The sequence below is a fragment of the Oncorhynchus tshawytscha genome, unplaced genomic scaffold (genome assembly GCF_018296145.1).
Source record: "Oncorhynchus tshawytscha isolate Ot180627B unplaced genomic scaffold, Otsh_v2.0 Un_contig_1952_pilon_pilon, whole genome shotgun sequence".
Classification (NCBI taxonomy): domain Eukaryota; kingdom Metazoa; phylum Chordata; class Actinopteri; order Salmoniformes; family Salmonidae; genus Oncorhynchus; species Oncorhynchus tshawytscha.
In genome coordinates, this window is record NW_024609807.1 from 380782 (window position 1) to 403831 (window position 23050).

The window sequence follows — 23050 nt, forward strand, 5'->3', positions numbered from 1 at the left end:
TCTGTCTGTCTCTCTCTCAAGTCTCTCTGTCCCTCTCTCTCAAGTCTCTCTGTCTGTCTGTCCTTCTCTCTCAAGTCTCTCTGTCTGTCTGTCCTTCTCTCTCAAGTCTCTCTGTCTGTCTGTCTGTCTGTCTCTCTCTCTCAAGTCTCTCTGTCTGTCTGTCCCTCTCTCTCAAGTCTCTCTGTCTGTCTGTCCCTCTCTCTCAAGTCTCTCTCTGTCTGTCTGTCTGTCCTCTCTCTGTCCTCTCTCTGTCTGTCTGTCTGTCTGTCCCTCTCTCTCAAGTCTCTCTGTCTGTCTGTCTTTCTCTCTCAAGTCTCTCTGTCTGTCTGTCTTTCTCTCTCAAGTCTCTCTGTCTGTCTGTCTTTCTCTCTCAAGTCTCTCTGTCTGTCTGTCTCTCTCTCTCAAGTCTCTCTTTCTGTCTGTCTTCTCTCTCAAGTCTCTCTGTCTGTCTGTCCTTCTCTCTCAAGTCTCTCTTTCTATGTTTCTGTCTCTCTCAAGTCTGTCTGTCTGTCTGTCTGTCTGTCTGTCTGTCTGTCTGTCCTCTCTCAAGTCTCTCTGTCTGTCTGTCCTCTCTCTCAAGTCTCTCTTTCTGTCTGTCTCTCTCTCAAGTCTGTCTCTTTCTCTGTTTCTGTCTCTCTCAAGTCTGTTTCTCTTTGTCTTCTCTCTCAAGTAACCTCTCTGCTCCATCTGTCTTCTCTCTCAAGTCTCTCTTCTGGGATATCTGTCTGTCTGATGTCTCTCTCAAGTTTCTCAGTCTGTCTGTCTGTCTGTCTGTCTAGAATCTCTCAAGTCTGTCTGTCTGTCTGTCTGTCTGTCTGTGTCTGTCTGTCTGTCTGTCTGTCTGTGTCTGTCTGTCTGTCTGTCTGTCTGTCTGTCTGTCTGTCTGTCTGTCTCTGTCTGTCTGTCTGTCTGTCTGTCTGTCTGTCTGTCTCTGTCTGTCTGTCTGTCTGTCTGTCTGTCTCTGTTTCTGTCTGTCTCTCTCTGTCTGTCTGTCTCTCTCTCTCAAGTCTCTCTGTCTGTCTGTCCCTCTCTCTCAAGTCTGTCTTTCTGTCTGTCTCTCTCTCTCAAGTCTCTCTGTCTGTCTGTCTCTCTCTCTCAAGTCTCTCTGTCTGTCTGTCCCTCTCTCTCAAGTCTCTTTTCTCTTCCTCTCTATGTTTCTCACCCTTTCCCTCTTTTCTTCTCTGCCTTGTTGCAGACCAGCTATTTACTGTTATGTAGAAGAGAGTGTCTTCTACAATGATCATCCTCACTCCGTCTGACTAGAACCACAGTAGCCTTGACAGGCTGCAGGGTGAACGTGACAATACTGCGTCTGGCTTTGTGAGAACACAGTAGCAAAGTCCTCCAATGGTTTAACCGTATTATAGTGGTGTTATTCTGCTTCGCTGTGACTCTGTGAAGATGATTAGCATCAAACTAACCACAAGGTCAAACACACCACAGAATGAGATGTTGTTGTGTTGTCAGAGAGGCAGAGATGACAGTCCCTTAAGCAGATCATCCACCTACACAATTTACACTTCATTTGAGTTAGGGATGTAGAGGGAGGGAGGGATGCAGAGGGAGGGAGAGGGATGCTGTCTGAGGGAGGGAGGGAGGGATGCAGTCTCTCTGTCTGGAGGGAGGGAGGGATGCAGAGGGAGGGAGGGGGAGGGATGCAGAGGGTCTGGGGAGGGTCTGTCTGTATGTCTGGTTAGTCAGGTAGATGTCATGGTGTCTGGATTACTGTAGAGGGAGGGAGTCATTACTGGATGCAGGGAGGGAGGGAGGGAGTCAACACATGGAGTCTGGAGTCATTGCTGAGAACACTGTGTGTCAACACATGGTGTCTGTCTGTCCTCCAATGGACACAGAGAAAGCTGTCAACACATGGAGTCTGTCCTCTGTTAGTCATTACTGTAGTAGTCAACACATGGTGTCTGTCCTCCTCTTAGTCATTACTGTAGCAGTCAACACTGTCTGTCCTCTGTTAGTCATTACTGTAGTAGTCAACACATGGTGTCTGTCCTCCTGTTAGTCTGTCTGTCTGTCTGGTGTCTGTCCTCTGTTAGTCACATCTCAAGAGTCTGTCCTCTGTTAGTCATTACTGTAGTAGTCAACACATGGTGTCTGTCCTCCTGTTAGTCATTACTGTAGTAGTCAACACATGGTTTCTGTCCTCCTGTTAGTCATCTCTACTTGTAGCAGTCACATTACATAGTAGGTGTCTGTCCTGTTAGTCATTACTGTTAGTCATCTACTAGTCATTAGTAGTCAACACATGGTGTCTGTCCTCCTCCTGTTAGAACACATTACTGTAGTAGTCAACACATGGTGTCTGTCATTAGTCTTCCTCTTAGTCTAACCACAGTCAAACACACCACAGTGAGACATGGTGTCTGTCCTCCTGTTAGTCATTACTGTCAGTCAACACATGGAGTCTGTCCTCCTGTTAGTCATTACTGTAGTAGTCAACACATGGAGTCTGTCCTGTTAGTCATTACTGGAGCAGAGTCAACACATGGAGTCTGTCCTCCTGGAGTCATTACATTACTGTTAGTCATTACTGAGTCAACACATGGAGTCTGTCCTCCTGTTAGTCATTACTGTAGTAGTCATGGACACACATAGATTCAACACATGGAGTCTGTCCTCCTGTTAGTCATTACTGTAGCAGTCAACACATGGAGTCTGTCCTCCTGTTAGTCATTACTGTAGTAGTCAACACATGGAGTCTGTCCTCCTGTTAGTCATTACTGTAGTAGTCAACACATGGAGTCTGTCCTCCTGTTAGTCATTACTGTAGTAGTCAACACATGGAGTCTGTCCTCCTGTTAGTCATTACTGTAGTAGTCAACACATGGAGTCTGTCCTCCTGTTAGTCATTACTGTAGTAGTCATGGAGTCTGTCCTCCTGTTAGTCATTATGGTCAACACAGTCTGTCCTCCTGTTAGTCATTACTGTAGTAGTCAACACATGGAGTCTGTCCTCCTGTTAGTCATTACTGTAGTAGTCAACACATGGAGTCTGTCCTCCTGTTAGTCATTACTGTAGTAGTCAACACATGGAGTCTGTCCTCCTGTTAGTCATTACTGTAGTAGTCAACACATGGAGTCTGTCCTCCTGTTAGTCATTACTGTAGTAGTCAACACATGGAGTCTGTCCTCTGTTAGTCATTACTCCGGTCCTCACTGACTCCCCTAACAAACCTGATGTTTGAGTGACTACACCAGGGCGTCATGGATTCAAGAATATGACTGACAACTATAGTATAGTAACTGACTGATACTAGATATTGGACAGCTACAACAATCAGTGGCTATTTCCCCTTGTAGTTCAGTATGGACGACAAGGATCTTCTGCAACTGTATACTATACTGATAGTGTGGCATAGGTCCATGGGTTTTACCCTGTATCTAACCTCTTCTTTTAGTCAGTGTCCTATAGTGACAATACAGTGTGATGTCTGGCAGTCCAAGCCTAGGCTTTATCCACCAATACCACTGGATATGGCCTGGATAGATGGGACATTAGGTGTTATTGTGGATATGGCCTGGATAGATGGGACATTAGGTGTTATTGTGGATATGGCCTGGGTAGATGGGACATTAGTTGTTATTGTGGATATGGCCTGGGTACATGGGACATTAGTTGTTATTGTGGATATGGCCTGGGTAGATGGGACATTAGGTGTTATTGTGGATATGGCCTGGGTAGATGGGACATTAGTTGTTATTGTGGATATGGCCTGGATAGATGGGACATTAGTTGTTATTGTGGATATGGCCTGGGTAGATGGGACATTAGTTGTTGTTGTGTGGATATGGCCTGGATATGGCCTGGGTACATGGGACATTAGTTGTTATTGTGGATATGGCCTGGGTACATGGGACATTAGTTGTTATTGTGGATATGGCCTGGGTAGATGGGACATTAGTTGTTGGATATGGCCTGGGTAGATGGGACATTGTGGATATGGCCTGGGTAGATGGGACATTAGTTGTTATTGTGGATATGGCCTGGATAGATGGGACATTAGTTGTTATTGTGGATATGGCCTGGGTAGATGGGACATTAGTTGTTATTGTGGATATGGCCTGGATAGATGGGACATTAGTTGTTATTGTGGATATGGCCTGGGTAGATGGGACATTAGTTGTTATTGTGGATATGGCCTGGGTACATGGGACATTAGTTGTTATTGTGGATTTGGCCTGGGTACATGGGACATTAGGTGTTATTGTGGATATGGCCTGGATAGATGGGACATTAGTTGTTATTGTGGATATGGCCTGGGTAGATGGGACATTAGCTGTTATTGTGGATATGGCCTGGATAGATGGGACATTAGTTGTTATTGTGGATATGGCCTGGATTAGAGTTGCACATTTTTGTGAATATTCAGAGGTGTTAATTAACGTTCCATGGTAATTAACTTGAATATATGGTAATTAACGGAAATATATGGGAATTAACGGGAATATATGCAAATTAATATTAATACCAATTAAATGTAGATGTTTTTTGTATTGGATATATTTACCATATCATATGGAGACAGAAACATAAACCTTTTACCTCATCATACGTAGACATAAATCAAATGATTCAATCCTTCCAATCACATGGGATGATTTCACTGAACAACCAAAGAAAGGGAATATTGAATGATCCCCAATGATCCATCACATCTCCCAAAAATGTTTTCAACATAAATCTGTAAAATTATAGTCTAGAAACTAAAGCTTTGGTTGTCTTCCTCTCAGGCTTCCATGTCTTCTCCCTGGACCTCCTCAATGTCCACCTCTTAAACATCAGACTCTGAGGCCTCATCTTCACTGTCACATTCCAACCTTGTAGAGGATGGCTCGTTGTCAGGCTCAAAAAGCCTCATATTTGCCCGGATGGCCACACATTTTTCAAACCTTGTATTGGTCAGCCTGTTGCGTGCTTTGGTGTGTGTGTGTGTGTGTGTGTGTGTGTGTTCCCATACAAGGACCACTTGTGCTCTGAGGTGGATGATGTTGGTGGGATTTGGAGGATGATGGAGGCAACAGGGAAAAGAGCCTCAGATCCACAAAGTCCCTTCCACCAGGTGGCTGATGAGATATGTTGGCACGACTGCCATATTGCATCTCCATCCCCAAGCCCTTGCTTGGAAGTGTACTTCACCAGACTGCCAAGAACCTTGCCCTCATCCAGGCCAAGGTGTTGAGACACGGTATTGATGACACCATAGGCCTTGTTGATCTCTGCACCCAACAGGATGATCTTACCAGCATACTTGGGGTCCAACATGTACGCTGCAGCGTGTTTGGGCTTCAGCCAGAAGTCTTCACGCTTTTTGATGTATTTCAGAACTGCAGTTTCCTCTGCTTGGAGCAACAGTGAAGTGGGCAGGGCAGTATGGATTTATTCTCTTACCTCTGCAAGCAGAGTCTGAACATCAGACAGGATGGCATTGTCTCCGTCAATCCGTACAATGGCTACTGCTGTAGATTTCTGGAGTTTCAGGCTGCTTACCACTCTCTCCCAAAATACATCATCCAGGAGGATCCTCTTGATGGGGACTGTCCATATCGGCAGACTGTGATATGGCCATTTCTTGGAGAGACTTCTTCCCCTCCAGGAGACTGTCAAACATGATGACAACACCACCCCAATGGGTGTTGCTGGCCAGCTTCAATGTGGTTGTCTTATTCTTCTCACTTTGCTTGGTGAGGTAGATTGCTGATGAGCCTTCACATACCTAACCATTTCCTTGGCTCTCTTGTAGAGTATCCATTGTTTTCAGAGCCATGATGTTCTTGAAGAGCAGATTCAATGCATGAGCAGCACAGCCAATGGGTGTGATGTGAGGGTAGGACTCCTCCACTTTAGACCAAGCAGCCTTCATGTTCGCAGCATTGTCTGTCACCAGTGCAAATACCTTCTGTGGTCCAAGGTCATTGATGACTGCCTTCAGCTCATCTGCAATATAGAGTCTGGTGTGTCTTTTGTCCCTTGTGTCTGTGCTCTTGTAGAATACTGGTTGAGGGGGGGAAATTATGTAGTTAATTATTCCTTGCCCACGAACATTTGACCACCAATCAGAGATGATTGCAATACAGTCTGCTTTCTCTATGATTTGCTTGACCTTCACTTGAACTCTGTTCAACTCTGTATCCAGCAAATGAGTAGATAAAGCATGTCTGGTTGGAGGGGTGTATGCTGGGTGAAGAACATTCAGAAATCTCTTCCAATACTCACTGCCTGTGAGCATCAGAGGTGAACCAGTTCCATACACAGCTCGAGCAAGACATTCATCAGCATTTCTCTGACTATGTTCCTCCATTGAGTCAAAAACCTTCTGATTCCAGGAGGACCATGAGCTGTTGCTATCGATAAGGTGTCTGATTCATCATTTTCACCTTGAATAGCAGTAAAGTGACTTTTGTCAGAAGTTGCTTGTTGTGAGGACTGAGGGAACTTTATGCACTTGGCCATATGATTTGGCACAGTATTTGCAAATGTACACAGCTTTTCCTTCTACATTAGCTACAGGGAAATGTCTCCACATATCAGATAGTGCCCGTGGAATTGCCCAGTTGACAAATTATTACAAACAGGAACCAGCCAAGCAGAAGCGTTACAAGAAATAGAGATAAAATTAATCCATTACCTTTGATGATCTTCATATGGTGGCAATCAGAAGACATTCATTTACTCAATAAATGTTCCATTTTTTCGATAAATAGTCTCTTTATATCCAAAAACCTCAGTTTTATTCGCGCGTTTTCTTCAGTAATCCACAGTCTCAAACGCAGTCAAAACAGGCAGACAAAATATCCAAGTTGTATCCGTAAAGTTCATAGAAACATGTCAAACGATGTTTGTATTCAATCCTCAGGTTGTTTTTAGCCTAAATGATCTATAATATTTCAACCGGACAATAACGTCGTCAATATAAAAGGTAAACAAGAAATGCACTCTCTCGGGATTGCGCATGAAAAAGCTCTCAGACTGGTCTTACTCCCTCATTTATAAGAATACAAGCCTGAAACAATTTCTAAAGACTGTTGACATCTAGTGAAGGCATAGGAACTGCAAATTGAGTCCTAAGTCAATGGATACTGTAATGGCATTGAATAGAAAACGAAAAAAGAAAAAAAAACTACTTCCTGAATAGATTTTTCACAGGTTTTCGCCTGCCAAATCAGTTCTGTTATACTCTCATACACTATTTTAACAGTTTTGGAAACTTTAGAGTGTTTTCTATCCAAATCTACCAGTTAAATGCATATCATATCTTCAGGGCCCGAGTAGCAGGCCGTTTAATTCGGCTATGCTTTCATCCAAAATTCCGAATGCTGCCCCCTACCCTAGAGAGGTTAAGCAGTTAAACAACTCCTTTGTCAGATAAATGTTTTAAAATGAAACGTATGGAAACAGGTGAATTAAAACTCCTCAGTCAGCAGGCTCAAGCAAGATTAAACCCACATGGTAGCAAAAACTAACTAGCAGAAATTGTTAACAGGTTAGAAATGATTTAAACACACTTTGCAGTAGGCTACTATTTACTAGTTAACAAAAAATCAAATATGTCGTATAAAATATATTCACCCCGCCAAGTATTGTAATCAAAACTTACCCGAAAGCATGTAGTCCTTGGCTCAGACAGTGTAGTAGTCTGGGCTCAATAGCATCTCATTAGTGTGCAAGATCTTGAGAATCAGCTGTACATGTGTTGGAATAGTGCACTGTGCATGCAGGGTTGCAATTCCATTGAATTTGGGATAGTTTAACCAAAATATGCCACAAGACCTAGAATTGCCTTATGTGTATCCCAGCTTCACTGTTATAAATGAACTTTTTTTGTTGAATTTAAGCAAAATTCCCCAAATTCCAGGGCTTAACTTCCCATGGAAATTTAGCGTAAAGTTTCCGACCCTTTGGACCCCAGCCAGGATAGATGGATCCATAGTTGTTATTCCCTGATGCTTATTGATTAGCTAATCCAGGGGTATTCAACTCTTCCTCTACGAGGTCCGGAGCCTGCTGGTTTTCTGTTCTACCGGATCATTTATATCATCCACCTGGTGTCCCAGGTCTAAACCAGTCCCTGATTAGAGGGGAATCATCCACCTGGTGTCCCAGGTCTAAACCAGTCACTGATTAGAGGGGAATCACCCACCTGGTGTCCCAGGTCTAAACCAGTCCCTGATTAGAGGGGAATCATCCACCTGGTGTCCCAGGTCTAAACCAGTCCCTGATTAGAGGGGAATCATCCACCTGGTGTCCCAGGTCTAAACCAGTCCCTGATTAGAGGGGAATCATCCACCTGGTGTCCCAGGTCTAAACCAGTCCCTGATTAGAGGGGAATCATCCACCTGGTGTCCCAGGTCTAAACCAGTCCCTGATTAGAGGGGAACCTGGTGTCCCAGGTCTAAACCAGTCCCTGATTAGAGGGGAATCACCCACCTGGTGTCCCAGGTCTAAACCAGTCCCTGATTAGAGGGAACCTGGTGTCCCAGGTCTAAACCAGTCCCTGATTACGGAAAGAGAGGGGAATCACCCACCTGGTGTCCCAGGTCTAAACCAGTCCCTGATTAGAGGGGAATCATCCACCTGGTGTCCCAGGTCTAAACCAGTCCCTGATTAGAGGGGAACCTGGTGTCCCAGGTCTAAACCAGTCCCTGATTAGAGGGGAATCACCCACCTGGTGTCCCAGGTCTAAACCAGTCCCTGATTAGAGGGGACAACATGCAGTGGAACTGGCTTGGAGGTCCAGAGTTGAGTTTGAGGGAGCTAGTCTATATCCACTGATGAAGAAAGACTGTATTGAGTATTGGATTTTCCAATGGCTTGTGGAGGCATATGGTATTGAGTGTGTTTTCCAGATTGTTATTGGGCGGTGACGGAAAGAGAGACGGAGAGAGAGAGCCTGCGTGCTGGTGTGTGTGTGTGTGTGTGTGGAATGGGAGGCGTGTTGCTTCAGTCAGAAAGGGCAGTGTGGCCCTGTCGGGAACACAATTTATTATGGAAACCACAGAGAGGTGATTATTGCAGAGGGAGAATGTGGATGGCTTACTAGAAGAGAGAGAGGAAGGGAGGGAGAGGAAGGGAGGGAGAGGAAGAGTAGGAAAGAGAGAGAGAGAGACTCCTCTGCTGGCGGGGAGTCATCCAGACAGGCAGGCAGCTAGAGTAAATACAGTATGGCATGTGAGTGACCCAGATACAACCTGGCCCTGGCCAGGAGTCTGGAGAGGAGAGGGGAGGAGGCAGCCAGAGCTGTTCATTAGGCCATTATTTCCATCCACTGTCCTCTCTCTCTTCACTACATACAGCCTGTGTCCTCTGTCCTGTGTGTAGTGTCTTTACTACAGCCTGTGTCCTCTATCCTGTGTGTAGTGTCTTTACTACAGCCCGTGTCCTCTATCCTGTGTGTAGTGTCTTTACTACAGCCTGTGTCCTCTATCCTGTGTGTAGTGTCTTTACTACAGCCTGTGTCCTCTGTCCTGTGTGTAGTGTCTTTACTACAGCCTGTGTCCTCTATCCTGTGTGTAGTGTCTTTACTACAGCCTGTGTCCTCTATCCTGTGTGTAGTGTCTTTACTCCAGCCTGTGTCCTCTGTCCTGTGTGTAGTGTCTTTACTACAGCCTGTGTCCTCTATCCTGTGTGTAGTGTCTTTACTACAGCCTGTGTCCTCTGTCCTGTGTGTAGTGTCTTTACTACAGCCTGTGTCCTCTGTCCTGTGTAGTGTCTTTACTACAGCCTGTGTCCTCTGTCCTGTGTGTAGTGTCTTTACTACAGCCTGTGTCCTCTATCCTGTGTGTAGTGTCTTTACTACAGCCTGTGTCCTCTATCCTGTGTGTAGTGTCTTTACTACAGCCTGTGTCCTCTATCCTGTGTGTAGTGTCTTTACTACAGCCTGTGTCCTCTATCCTGTGTGTAGTGTCTTTACTACAGCCTGTGTCCTCTGTCCTGTGTGTAGTGTCTTTACTACAGCCTGTGTCCTCTATCCTGTGTGTAGTGTCTTTACTACAGCCTGTGTCCTCTGTCCTGTGTGTAGTGTCTTTACTACAGCCTGTGTCCTCTATCCTGTGTGTAGTGTCTTTACTACAGCCTGTGTCCTCTGTCCTGTGTGTAGTGTCTTTACTACAGCCTGTGTCCTCTGTCCTGTGTGTAGTGTCTTTACTACAGCCTGTGTCCTCTGTCCTGTGTGTAGTGTCTTTACTACAGCCTGTGTCCTCTATCCTGTGTGTAGTGTCTTTACTACAGCCTGTGTCCTCTATCCTGTGTGTAGTGTCTTTACTACAGCCTGTGTCCTCTATCCTGTGTGTAGTGTCTTTACTACAGCCTGTGTCCTCTATCCTGTGTGTAGTGTCTTTACTACAGCCTGTGTCCTCTATCCTGTGTGTAGTGTCTTTACTACAGCCCGTGTCCTCTATCCTGTGTGTAGTGTCTTTACTACAGCCTGTGTCCTCTGTATACCTGTGAGCTATAAATGGAAACTTCCATGGCTTTTCTCTGTATTGTCTACTGTACACAGCATTTCAAACACACAACATTACAAAAGGAGCTGCATACTGTATGGGACTCATTACATTATGGCATGCTGCCATGTCACTGTGAATTCTCAGTGATGTGACTCAGGGGAGTGGTGAATTCTCAGTGATGTGACTCAGGGGAGTGGTGAATTCTCAGTGATGTGACTCAGGGGAGTGGTGAATTCTCAGTGATGTGACTCAGGGGAGTGGTGAATTCTCAGTGATGTAACTCAGGGGAGTGGTGAATTCTCAGTGATGTGACTCAGGGGAGTGGTGAATTCTCAGTGATGAGACTCAGGGGAGTGGTGAATTCTCAGTGAACGGACTCAGGGGAGTGGTGAATTCTCAGTGATGTGACTCAGGGGAGTGGTGAATTCTCAGTGATGTAACTCAGGGGAGTGGTGAATTCTCATTGATGTGAATTCTCAGTGATGTGACTCAGGGGAGTGGTGAATTCTCAGTGATATGACTCAGGCAAGTGGTGAATTCTCAGTGATGTGACTCAGGGGAGTGGGGAATTCTCAGTGATGTGACTCAGGCGAGTGGTGAATTCTCAGTGATGTGAATTCTCAGTGATGTGACTCAGGGGAGTGGTGAATTCTCAGTGATGTGACTCAGGGGAGTGGGGAATTCTCAGTGATGAAACTCAGGGGAGTGGTGAATTCTCAGTGATGTGACTCAGGGGAGTGGTGAATTCTCAGTGATGTGACTCAGGGGAGTGGTGAATTCTCAGTGATGAAACTCAGGGGAGTGGTGAATTCTCAGTGATGAAACTCAGGGGAGTGGTGAATTCTCAGTGATGTGACTCAGGGGAGTGGTGAATTCTCAGTGATGTGACTCAGGGAGTGGTGAATTCTCAGTGGTGAATTCTCAGTGATGTAACTCAGGGGAGTGGTGAATTCTCAGTGATGTGACTCAGGGGAGTGGTGAATTCTCAGTGATGAGACTCAGGGGAGTGGTGAATTCTCAGTGATGGACTCAGGGGAGTGGTGAATTCTCAGTGATGTGACTCAGGGGAGTGGTGAATTCTCAGTGATGTGACTCAGGGGAGTGGTGAATTCTCAGTGATGTAACTCAGGGGAGTGGTGAATTCTCATTGATGTGAATTCTCAGTGATGTGACTCAGGGGAGTGGTGAATTCTCAGTGATATGACTCAGGCAAGTGGTGAATTCTCAGTGATGTGACTCAGGGGAGTGGGGAATTCTCAGTGATGTGACTCAGGGGAGTGGTGAATTCTCAGTGATGTAACTCAGGGGAGTGGTGAATTCTCAGTGATGTGACTCAGGGGAGTGGTGAATTCTCAGTGATGAGACTCAGGGGAGTGGTGAATTCTCAGTGAACGGACTCAGGGGAGTGGTGAATTCTCAGTGATGTGACTCAGGGGAGTGGTGAATTCTCAGTGATGTAACTCAGGGGAGTGGTGAATTCTCATTGATGTGAATTCTCAGTGATGTGACTCAGGGGAGTGGTGAATTCTCAGTGATATGACTCAGGCAAGTGGTGAATTCTCAGTGATGTGACTCAGGGGAGTGGGGAATTCTCAGTGATGTGACTCAGGCGAGTGGTGAATTCTCATGTGATGTGAATTCTCAGTGATGTGTGATGTGAATTCTCAGTGATGTGACTCAGGGGAGTGGTGAATTCTCAGTGATGTGACTCAGGGGAGTGGTGAATTCTCAGTGATGTGACTCAGGGGAGTGGTGAATTCTCAGTGATGTGACTCAGGGGAGTGGTGAATTCTCAGTGAATTCTCAGTGATGTGACTCAGGGGAGTGGTGAATTCTCAGTGATGTGACTCAGGGGAGTGGTGAATTCTCAGTGATGTGACTCAGGGGAGTGGTGAATTCTCAGTGATGTGACTCAGGGGAGTGGTGAATTCTCAGTGATGTGAACTCAGTGATGTGGGGAGTGGTGAATTCTCAGTGATGTGACTCAGGGGAGTGGTGAATTCTCAGTGATGTGACTCAGGGGAGTGGTGAATTCTCAGTGATGTGATGTGACTCAGTGATGTGGGGAGTGGTGAATTCTCAGTGATGTGACTCAGGGGAGTGGTGAATTCTCAGTGATGTGACTCAGGGGAGTGGTGAATTCTCAGTGATGTGACTCAGGGGAGTGGTGAATTCTCAGTGATGTGACTCAGGGGAGTGGTGAATTCTCAGTGATGTGACTCAGGGGAGTGGTGAATTCTCTCTTTTTTTTTAGCTTAAAGTCTTTTCTCTCTCTTACAGATCATTGCCTCATCCCAGGACCCAGGGACTAAATGGATGTTAAAACCACCTTTCTCGCCAAGTTTACAACTCATCATAGTCCAATCATCATAGTCCAATCATCCAGGAAATGCAGGATCTTTGAACATGAACAATCTATTCCTCTCCTTCAGCTGAGACAGACTGCCAGTCAGTAACCACATAGTGTAACACTCTCTGTATCAGGACACTGTAGTCCACATCTTTTGGAGGATCACTTAGTCTCAGTATCTCACCTTTAACCCCTCAACCCCCAGCCCTTGACCCTTAACCCCTGACCCCTAACCATGTACGGCAGCTCCCGCTCCGTTGCCAAGATGGAGGGCAACAACGGCAGCAGTCAGAGTCCCGGTCGCTCCCCCTGCCTGCCCCGCTCCCCGCGCCTCGGCCACCGTCGCACCAACAGTACAGGAGGCCCCGGGGGAAAGACCCTCTCCATGGAGAACATCCAGTCTCTGAACGCAGCCTATGCCACCTCCGGACCTATGTACCTCAGTGACAACGAGGTCATCTCTCAACAGGTGATCTGTATGGCTAGCACCTTGCTTTTACCAAATACACTTCCTGTATGGCTAGCACCTTGCTTTTACCAAATACACTTCCTGTATGGCTAGCACCTTGCTTTTACCAAATACACTTCCTGTATGGCTAGCACCTTGCTTTTACCAAATACACTTCCTGTATGGCTAGCACCTTGCTTTTACCAAATACACTTCCTGTATGGCTAGCACCTTGCTTTTACCAAATACACTTCCTGTATGGCTAGCACCTTGCTTTTACCAAATACACTTCCTGTATGGCTAGCACCTTGCTTTTACCAAATACACTTCCTGTATGGCTAGCACCTTGCTTTTACCAAATACACTTCCTGTATGGCTAGCACCTTGCTTTTTACCAAATACACTTCCTGTATGGCTAGCACCTTGCTTTTACCAAATACACTTCCTGTATGGCTAGCACCTTGCACCTTGCTTTTACCAAATACACTTCCTGTATGGCTAGCACCTTGCTTTTACCAAATACACTTCCTTTTACCAAATACACTTCCTGTATGGCTAGCACCTTGCTTTTACCAAATACACTTCCTGTATGGCTAGCACCTTGCTTTTACCAAATACACTTCCTGTATGACTAGCACCTTGCTTTTACCAAAGACACTTCCTGAATGACTAGCACCTTGCTTTTACCGAAGACACTTCCTGTATGACTAGCACCTTGCTTTTACCAAAGACACTTCCTGTATGGCTAGCACCTTGCTTTTACCGAAGACACTTCCTGTATGGCTAGCACCTTGCTTTTACCAAAGACACTTCCTGTATGGCTAGCACCTTGCTTTTACCAAATACACTTCCTGTATGACTAGCACCTTGCTTTTACCAAATACACTTCCTGTATGACTAGCACCTTGCTTTTACCAAATACACTTCCTGTATGACTAGCACCTTGCTTTTACCGAAGACACTTCCTGTATGACTAGCACCTTGCTTTTACCAAATACACTTCCTGTATGGCTAGCACCTTGCTTTTACCAAATACACTTCCTGTATGACTAGCACCTTGCTTTTACCAAAGACACTTCCTGTATGGCTATCACCTTGCTTTTACCAAATACACTTCCTGTATGGCTAGCACCTTGCTTTTACCAAAGACACTTCCTGCATGACTAGCACCTTGCTTTTACCGAATACACTTCCTGTATGTGGCTGTGAATTATTTAAATGGTTTATATTCCTGTGTGAATTCTGTTGTTTGTATATTTGAATATGCGGATCTTAACTAAATTAATTTTGTGGACAATAAAGTAAATCTAATGTAATCCGATCTATTCTAGACCCAGGCCTATCCCAACCCCAACCACGACCCTAGCCTGCCCAAGAGCACCATGACCCTGGGTCGCTCCGGAGCAAAGCTCCCTTACGGCGTCCGGACAACCGCCATGGGCTCCAACCCCAACATCAGCCAGGGAGGTGGAGGCTCGTCCATGCCCAGTGACAGCATCGTGTTTGGGTGTGACCACGTGTCCTCGTCCCAGTCCAGCCTCCAGCAGGCGTCCACAGTGCCTCACTCCTTACGCCAAACCAGAGACAACACCATCATGGACCTCCAGACCCAGCTGAAGGAGGTGCTGAGGGAGAACGAGCTCCTCCGGGGGGAGGTGGATGTGAAGGAGAGCAAGCTGAGCTCTTCCATGAACTCCATCAAGACCTTCTGGAGCCCCGAGCTGAAGAAGGAGAGAGCCCTGAGGAAGGACGAGGTGTCCAAGATCTCTGTCTGGAAGGAGCAGTACAGAGTGGTACAGGACGAGACTCAGGTAAGATCCTGGAGTCACTGGCAGTACAGGTAGTTAGACTGGAAGGATCAGTACATGTAGTTAGACTGGAAGGATCAGTACATGTAGTTAGACTGGAAGGAGCAGTACATGTAGTTAGACTGGAAGGAGCAGTACATGTAGTTAGACTGGAAGGATCAGTACATGTAGTTAGACTGGAAGGAGCAGTACATGTAGTTAGACTGGAAGGAGCAGTACAGTAGTTAGACTGTAGTTAGACTGGAAGGAGCAGTACATGTAGTTAGACTGGAAGGAGCAGTACATGTAGTTAGACTGGAAGGAGCAGTACATGTAGTTAAGACTGGAAGGAGCAGTACATGTAGTTAGACTGGAAGGAGCAGTATGTAGTTAGACTGGAAGGAGCAGTACATGTAGTTAGACTGGAAGGAGCAGTACATGTAGTTAGATTGGAAGGAGCAGTACATGTAGTTAGACTGGAAGGAGCAGTACATGTAGTTAGACTGGAAGGAGCAGTACATGTAGTTAGACTGGAAGGAGTGTGAAGTCATTCAGGTGGGATGTTGGGAGGTTGGTCCTAAGGGCACCTAAGGGTTCTAACCATTGGGTCAGTTGTTGGTGGTTTTGCATGGTGTTGTAACCCTGGTCAAAGAGGTCAGACTGAGTTGTATATGCTGTTAGTGCTGTTGTTGTCTCTTCCATATTTAGCTCACAGTTAGCCAGAGATCTGCCTTCCGCCTCAGAAGTTTCCCCTCCGGCTGTGTGAGCGTGTGAGCGTGTGACGTCGGTCAGTGAGCAGCCGGTTCGCCTGTCTGCTGAGTTGGATAAATCTGGGGTCTGTCTGGGCAGATTTGATCCCACAAAGCTTGATCACAACTTCTTATTGGGAACACAATTTTGAGATGGTATCCTAATTCTGTAGTGAAGGATGGAATCATTTTTATCTAATTCTGTAGTGAAGGATGGAATCAGTTTTATCTAATTCTGTCATCTAGCTCAGAAACCAGGTGTGATTACCAGTCCTACCTGTCCTGTATCCCATCTAACCTGTCATCTAGCTCAGAAACCAGGTGTGATTACCAGTCCTACCTGTCCTGTATCCCATCTAACCTGTCATCTAGCTCAGAAACCAGGTGTGATTACCAGTCCTACCTGTCCTGTATCCCATCTAACCTGTCATCTAGCTCAGAAACCAGGTGTGATTACCAGTCCTACCTGTCCTGTATCCCATCTAACCTGTTCTAAAACCGAACGGTTGCTGTGGGCATTTGATCTGATGTCAGGTTAGATGGGATACAGGTCAGGTAGGACTGGAAATCACACATTTAAAAAATATATAAAAAACAAAGTTTTATTTTATTTCCCCTTTAACCAGGTCGGCTAGTTGAGAACACCTTTATTTAACCAGGTCGGCCAGTTGAGAACACCTTTATTTAACCAGGTAGGCTAGTTGAGAACACCTTTATTTAACCAGGTAGGCTAGTTGAGAACACCTTTATTTAACCAGGTAGGCTAGTTGAGAACACCTTTATTTATCCAGGTAGGCTAGTTGAGAACACCTTTATTTAACCAGGTCGGCCAGTTGAGAACACCTTTATTTAACCAGGTAGGCTAGTTGAGAACACCTTTATTTAACCAGGTAGGCTAGTTGAGAACACCTTTATTTATCCAGGTAGGAGTTGAGAACACCTTTATTTAACCAGGTAGGCTAGTTGAGAACACCTTTATTTAACCAGGTAGGCCAGTTGAGAACACCTTTATTTAACCAGGTAGGCTAGTTGAGAACACCTTTATTTATCCAGGTAGGCTAGTTGAGAACACCTTTATTTAACCAGGTAGGCCAGTTGAGAACACCTTTATTTAACCAGGTAGGCCAGTTGAGAACACCTTTATTTAACCAGGTCGGCCAGTTGAGAACACCTTTATTTAACCAGGTCGGCCAGTTGAGAACACCTTTATTTATCCAGGTAGGCCAGTTGAGAACACCTTTATTTAACCAGGTCGGCCAGTTGAGAACACCTTTATTTAACCAGGTAGGCCAGTTGAGAACACCTTTATTTAACCAGGTAGGCCAGTTGAGAACACCTTTATTTAACCAGGTAGGCTAGTTGAGAACACCTTTATTTAACCAGGTCGGCCAGTTGAGAACACCTTTATTTAACCAGGTCGGCCAGTTGAGAACACCTTTATTTAACCAGGTCGGCCAGTTGAGAACACACCTTTATTTAACCAGGTAGGCTAGTTGAGAACACCTTTATTTAACCAGGTAGGCTAGTTGAGAACACCTTTATTTAACCAGGTAGGCTAGTTGAGAACACCTTTATTTACCAGGTAGGCTAGTTGAGAACACCTTTATTTAACCAGGTAGGCTAGTTGAGAACACCTTTATTTAACCAGGTAGGCCAGTTGAGAACACCTTTATTTAACCAGGTAGGCCAGTTGAGAACACCTTTATTTAACCAGGTCGGCAGTTGAGAACACCTTTATTTAACCAGGTCGGCCAGTTGAGAACACCTTTATTTAACCAGGTCGGCTAGTTGAGAACACCTTTATTTAACCAGGTCGGCCAGTTGAGAACACCTTTATTTAACCAGGTCGGCCAGTTGAGAACACCTTTATTTAACCAGGTCGGCCAGTTGAGAACAAGTTCTCATTTACAACTGCGACTTGGCCAAGATAAAGCAAAGCAGTCCGACACAAACAACAACACAGAGTTCCACATGGAGTAAAACAAACGTACAGTCAATAACACAATAGAGAAAAAGTCTATATACAGTGTGTGTAAATGAGGTGAGGTAAGATAAGGGAGGTAAAGCAATAAATAGACCATAGTGGCGAAATAATTACAATTTAGCAATTAAACACTGATGTGCAGAAGATGAATGTGCGAGTCGAGATACTGGGGTGCAAAAGAGCTAAATAAATACATAAATACAGTTCTTCCCTGATGCCAAAAAGCAGAACTTCTGAGAAAGCCTTTAGTTGTATCTGACTAGTTTTCTCCTGTTGTTGTAATGGCTGCTGTTCTGGGGGAACCATGAGGAACCTGGTAACTGTGTTTATTGACAGGCCGTCTGTAAGAATAGAGGGAGAAAGATACCTAGTCAGTTGTACAACTGAATGCCTTCAACTGAAATGAGTCTTCCTCATTTAACCCAACCCCTCTTCCTCATTTAACCCCACCCCTCTTCCTCATTTAACCCCACCCCTCTGAATCAGAGAGGTGTGGGGGGGCTGCCTTAATGGACACCCACGTCTTCAGCGCCCGGGGAACAGTGGGTTAACTGCCTTGTTCAGGGAACAGTGGGTTAACTGCCTTGTTCAGGGAACAGTGGTTTAACTGCCTGGTTCAGGGGAACAGTGGGTGAACTGCCTGGTTCAGGGGAACAGTGGGTGAACTGCCTGGTTCAGGGAACAGTGGGGAACTGCCTGGTTCAGTGGAACAGTGGGTGAACTGCCTGGTTCAGGGGAACAGTGGGTGAACTGCCTGGTTCAGGGGAACAGTGGGTTAACTGCCTTGTTCAGGGGAACAGTGGGTTAACTGCCTTGCTCAGGGGAACAGTGGGTTAACTGCCTTGCTCAGGGGAACAGTGGATTAACTGGCTTGAATTACAGATTTTTACCTTGTTCGCTCGGGGATTCGATCCAGCAACCTTTTGGTTACTGGCCCAACGCTCGAACCACTATGCTACCTGCTGCCCAGAGGAGCGGGAGAGGGAGTACTGGAGAGGGGAGAGGGAGTACTGGAGAGGGGAGAGGGAGTACTGGAGAGGGGAGAGGGAGTGAGTACTGGAGAGGGGAGAGGGAGTGAGTACTGGAGAGGGGAGAGAGAGTGAGTACTGGAGAGGGAGAGAGAGAGAGTACTGGAGAGGGAGAGAGAGAGAGTACTGGAGAGGGGAGAGAGAGAGAGTACTGACTGAGAGGGGGAGAGAGAGAGTACTGGAGAGGGGGAGAGAGAGAGTACTGGAGAGGGAGAGGAGAGAGTACTGGAGGGGGAGAGAGAGTACTGGAGAGGGGGAGAGGGAGTACTGGAGAGGGGAGGAGAGTACTGGAGAGGGAGAGGGGAGAGGGAGTACTGGAGAGGGAGTACTGGAGAGGGAGTACTGGAGAAGGGAGAGGGAGTACTGGAGAGGGAGTACTGGAGAGGGGAGAGGGAGTACTGGAGAGGGAGAGGGAGTACTGGAGAGGGGAGAGGGAGTACTGGAGAAGGGAGAGGGAGTACTGAGAGGGAGAGGGAGTACTGGAGGGAGTACTGGAGGGGAGAGGGAGTACTGAGAGGGGAGAGGGAGTACTGGAGAGGGAGAGGGAGTACTGGAGAGGGAGAGGGAGTACTGGAGAGGGAGTACTGGAGAGGGAGTAGGGAGTACTGGAGAGGGGCTGAGGGAGTACTGAGAGAGGGAGAGGGAGTACTGGAGAGGGAGAGGGAGTACTGGAGAGGGGAGAGGGAGTACTGGAGAAGGGAGAGGGAGTACTGGAGGGGAGAGGGAGTACTGGAGAGGGAGAGGGAGTACTGGAGAGGGAGAGGGAGTACTGGAGAGGGGAGAGGGAGTACTGGAGAGGGGAGAGGGAGTACTGGAGAAGGGAGAGGGAGTACTGGAGAGGGGAGAGGGAGTACTGGAGAGGGGAGAGGGAGTACTGGAGAGGGGAGAGAGAAATCTAACAGGAAGCTGTAAAGTTTCATTACATACATGCTGAGATAGTGATGATGATGATGATGCCAAATAGTGGACTGAGGGTGTCTTTCACAACTACACACAGATACACACACACACACACACACACACACACACACACGCGCACAAACAACACACAGCTGTCAGAACCACACCTCATTGTGAAATCAGTGAAGATATTGCAGCAGAAATCACAGCATGTCCTGGAAGAGCACATGTTTTTAGAGCAGAAATAGCTTGAGTGTATTCAGATGGCCTGTCAGCCAGATGGTCTGTCAGCCAGATGGTCTGTCAGCCAGATGGCCTGTCAGCCAGATGGACATAGTGTATTCAGATGGTCTGTCAGCCAGATGGCCTGTCAGCCAGATGGACATAGTGTATTCAGATGGTCTGTCAGCCAGATGGTCTGTCAGCCAGATGGCCTGTCAGCCAGATGGACGTAGTGTATTCAGATGGTCTGTCAGCCAGATGGCCTGTCAGCCAGATGGACGTAGTGTATTCAGATGGTCTGTCAGCCAGATGGCCTGTCAGCCAGATGGACATGGTGTATTCAGATGGTCTGTCAGCCAGCTGGACATGGTGTATTCAGATGGTCTGTCAGCCAGATGGCCTGTCAGCCAGATGGACATAGTGTATTCAGATGGTCTGTCAGCCAGATGGATGGACATGGTGTATTCAGATGGTCTGTCAGCCAGATGGCCTGTGCCAGATGGACATAGTGTATTCAGATGGTCTCAGCCAGATGGCCTGTCAGCCAGATGGACATCAGTGGTCTATCAGCCAGATGGTCTGTCAGCCAGATGGACATGGTGTATTCAGATGGTCTGTCAGCCAGATGGCCTGTCAGCCAGATGGACATAGTGTATTCAGATGGTCTGTCAGCCAGATGGCCTGTCAGCCAGATGGACATAGTGTATTCAGATGGCCTGTCAGCCAGATGGACATAGTGTATTCAGATGGTCTGTCAGCCAGATGGACATGGTGTATTCAGATGGTCTGTCAGCCAGATGGCCTGTCAGCCAGATGGACATGGTGTATTCAGATGGTCTGTCAGCCAGCTGGACATAGTGTATTCAGATGGTCTGTCAGCCAGATGGACATGGTGTATTCAGATGGTCTGTCAGCCAGATGGCCTGTCAGCCAGATGGACATAGTGTATTCAGATGGTCTGTCAGCCAGATGGCCTGTCAGCCAGATGGACATAGTGTATTCAGATGGTCTGTCAGCCAGATGGCCTGTCAGCCAGATGGACATAGTGTATTCAGATGGTCTGTCAGCCAGATGGACATGGTGTATTCAGATGGTCTGTCAGCCAGATGGCCTGTCAGCCAGATGGACATAGTGTATTCAGATGGTCTGTCAGCCAGATGGCCTGTCAGCCAGCCTGTCAGCCAGATGGACATAGTGTATTCAGATGGTCTGTCAGCCAGATGGCCTGTCAGCCAGATGGACATAGTGTATTCAGATGGTCTGTCAGCCAGATGGACATAGTGTATTCAGATGGTCTGTCAGCCAGATGGCCTGTCAGCCAGATGGACATAGTGTATTCAGATGGTCTGTCAGCCAGATGGACATGGTGTATTCAGATGGTCTGTCAGCCAGATGGCCTGTCAGCCAGATGGACATAGTGTATTCAGATGGTCTGTCAGCCAGATGGCCTGTCAGCCAGATGGACATAGTGTATTCAGATGGTCTGTCAGCCAGATGGACATGGTGTATTCAGATGGTCTGTCAGCCAGATGGCCTGTCAGCCAGATGGACATAGTGTATTCAGATGGTCTGTCAGCCAGATGGCCTGTCAGCCAGCTGGACATAGTGTATTCAGATGGTCTGTCAGCCAGATGGCCTGTCAGCCAGATGGACATAGTGTATTCAGATGGTCTGTCAGCCAGATGGCCTGTCAGCCAGATGGACATAGTGTATTCAGATGGTCTGTCAGCCAGATGGACATGGTGTATTCAGATGGTCTGTCAGCCAGATGGCCTGTCAGCCAGATGGGCATAGTGTATTCAGATGGTCTGTCAGCCAGATGGCCTGTCAGCCAGATGGACGTAGTGTATTCAGATGGCCTGTCAGCCAGCTGGACATAGTGTATTCAGATGGTCTGTCAGCCAGATGGCCTGTCAGCCAGATGGACATAGTGTATTCAGATGGTCTGTCAGCCAGATGGATATAGTGTATTCAGATGGTCTGTCAGCCAGATGGACATAGTGTATTCAGATGGTCTGTCAGCCAGATGGACATAGTGTATTCAGATGGTCTGTCAGCCAGATGGACATAGTGTATTCAGATGGTCTGTCAGCCAGATGGACATAGTGTATTCAGATGGTCTGTCAGCCAGATGGCCTGTCAGCCAGATGGACATAGTGTATTCAGATGGTCTGTCAGCCAGATGGACATAGTGTATTCAGATGGTCTGTCAGCCAGATGGCCTGTCAGCCAGATGGACGTAGTGTATTCAGATGGCCTGTCAGCTAGATGGACGTAGTGTATTCAGATGGCCTGTCAGCCAGATGGACGTAGTGTATTCAGATGGCCTGTCAGCCAGATGGACGTAGTGTATTCAGATGGACGTAGTGTATTCAGATGGACGTAGTGTATTCAGATGGACGTAGTGTATTCAGATGGTTTGTCAGCCAGATGGACACTGTAATGTACCAGGAGCCTCTCAGTGGGCTGTTACAGTCACCCCACTGTGTCCTAAACACATCTCAGGAACAGAGTGTGGGCTTCTGGAAGTGTGTGTCTGTGTGACACCAACCATCCTCTCTTTTCCCAGGAGATGACTCAAGCTCCAGGAACAATTTGAGCCAGAGACAGACAGAGAGAGAAAGAGAGACAGAAAGATAGAGAGGGGGACAAAGAGAGAGAGAGAGAGACAGAAAGATAGAGAGGGGGACAAAGAGAGAGAGACAGAAAGATATAGAGAGGGGGACAAAGAGAGAGAGAGAGAGACAGAAAGATAGAGAGGGGGACAAGAGAGAGAGAGAGACAGAAAGATATAGAGAGAGGAAGAAGAAGAGAGAGAGAGACAGAAAGATAGAGAGGGGGACAAAAGAGAGAGAGACAGAAAGATAGAAAGAGAGGGGGACAAAAGAGAGAGAGACAGAAAGATATAGAGAGGGGGACAAAGAGAGAGAGAGAGACAGAAAGATAGAGAGGGGGACAAAGAGAGAGAGAGAGACAGAAAGATAGAGAGGGGGACAAAGAGAGAGAGAGACAGAAAGATAGAGAGAAAGGGGACAAAGAGAGAGAGAGAGAGAGACAGAAAGATAGAGAGGGGGACAAAGAAAGAGAGAGAGACAGAAAGATAGAGAGGGGGACAAAGAGAGAG

General features: G+C 46.7%; 1 protein-coding gene across 9 annotated transcripts in view; it reads left to right on the plus strand.

Moving 5' to 3' along the window:
* LOC112242229 (ELKS/Rab6-interacting/CAST family member 1) overlaps positions 1 to 23050 on the plus strand; it is a 238353-nt gene that overhangs the window by 13346 nt on the left and 201957 nt on the right. For all 9 annotated transcript variants that reach the window (XM_042318527.1, XM_042318525.1, XM_042318526.1 and 6 more), the window contains exons 2-3: positions 12739 to 13277; positions 14588 to 15067. In XM_042318527.1, the coding sequence (XP_042174461.1) occupies positions 13044 to 13277; positions 14588 to 15067 (714 nt within the window). In that variant the 5' untranslated portion in view covers positions 12739 to 13043. The remainder of the gene's footprint in view (positions 1 to 12738; positions 13278 to 14587; positions 15068 to 23050) is intronic.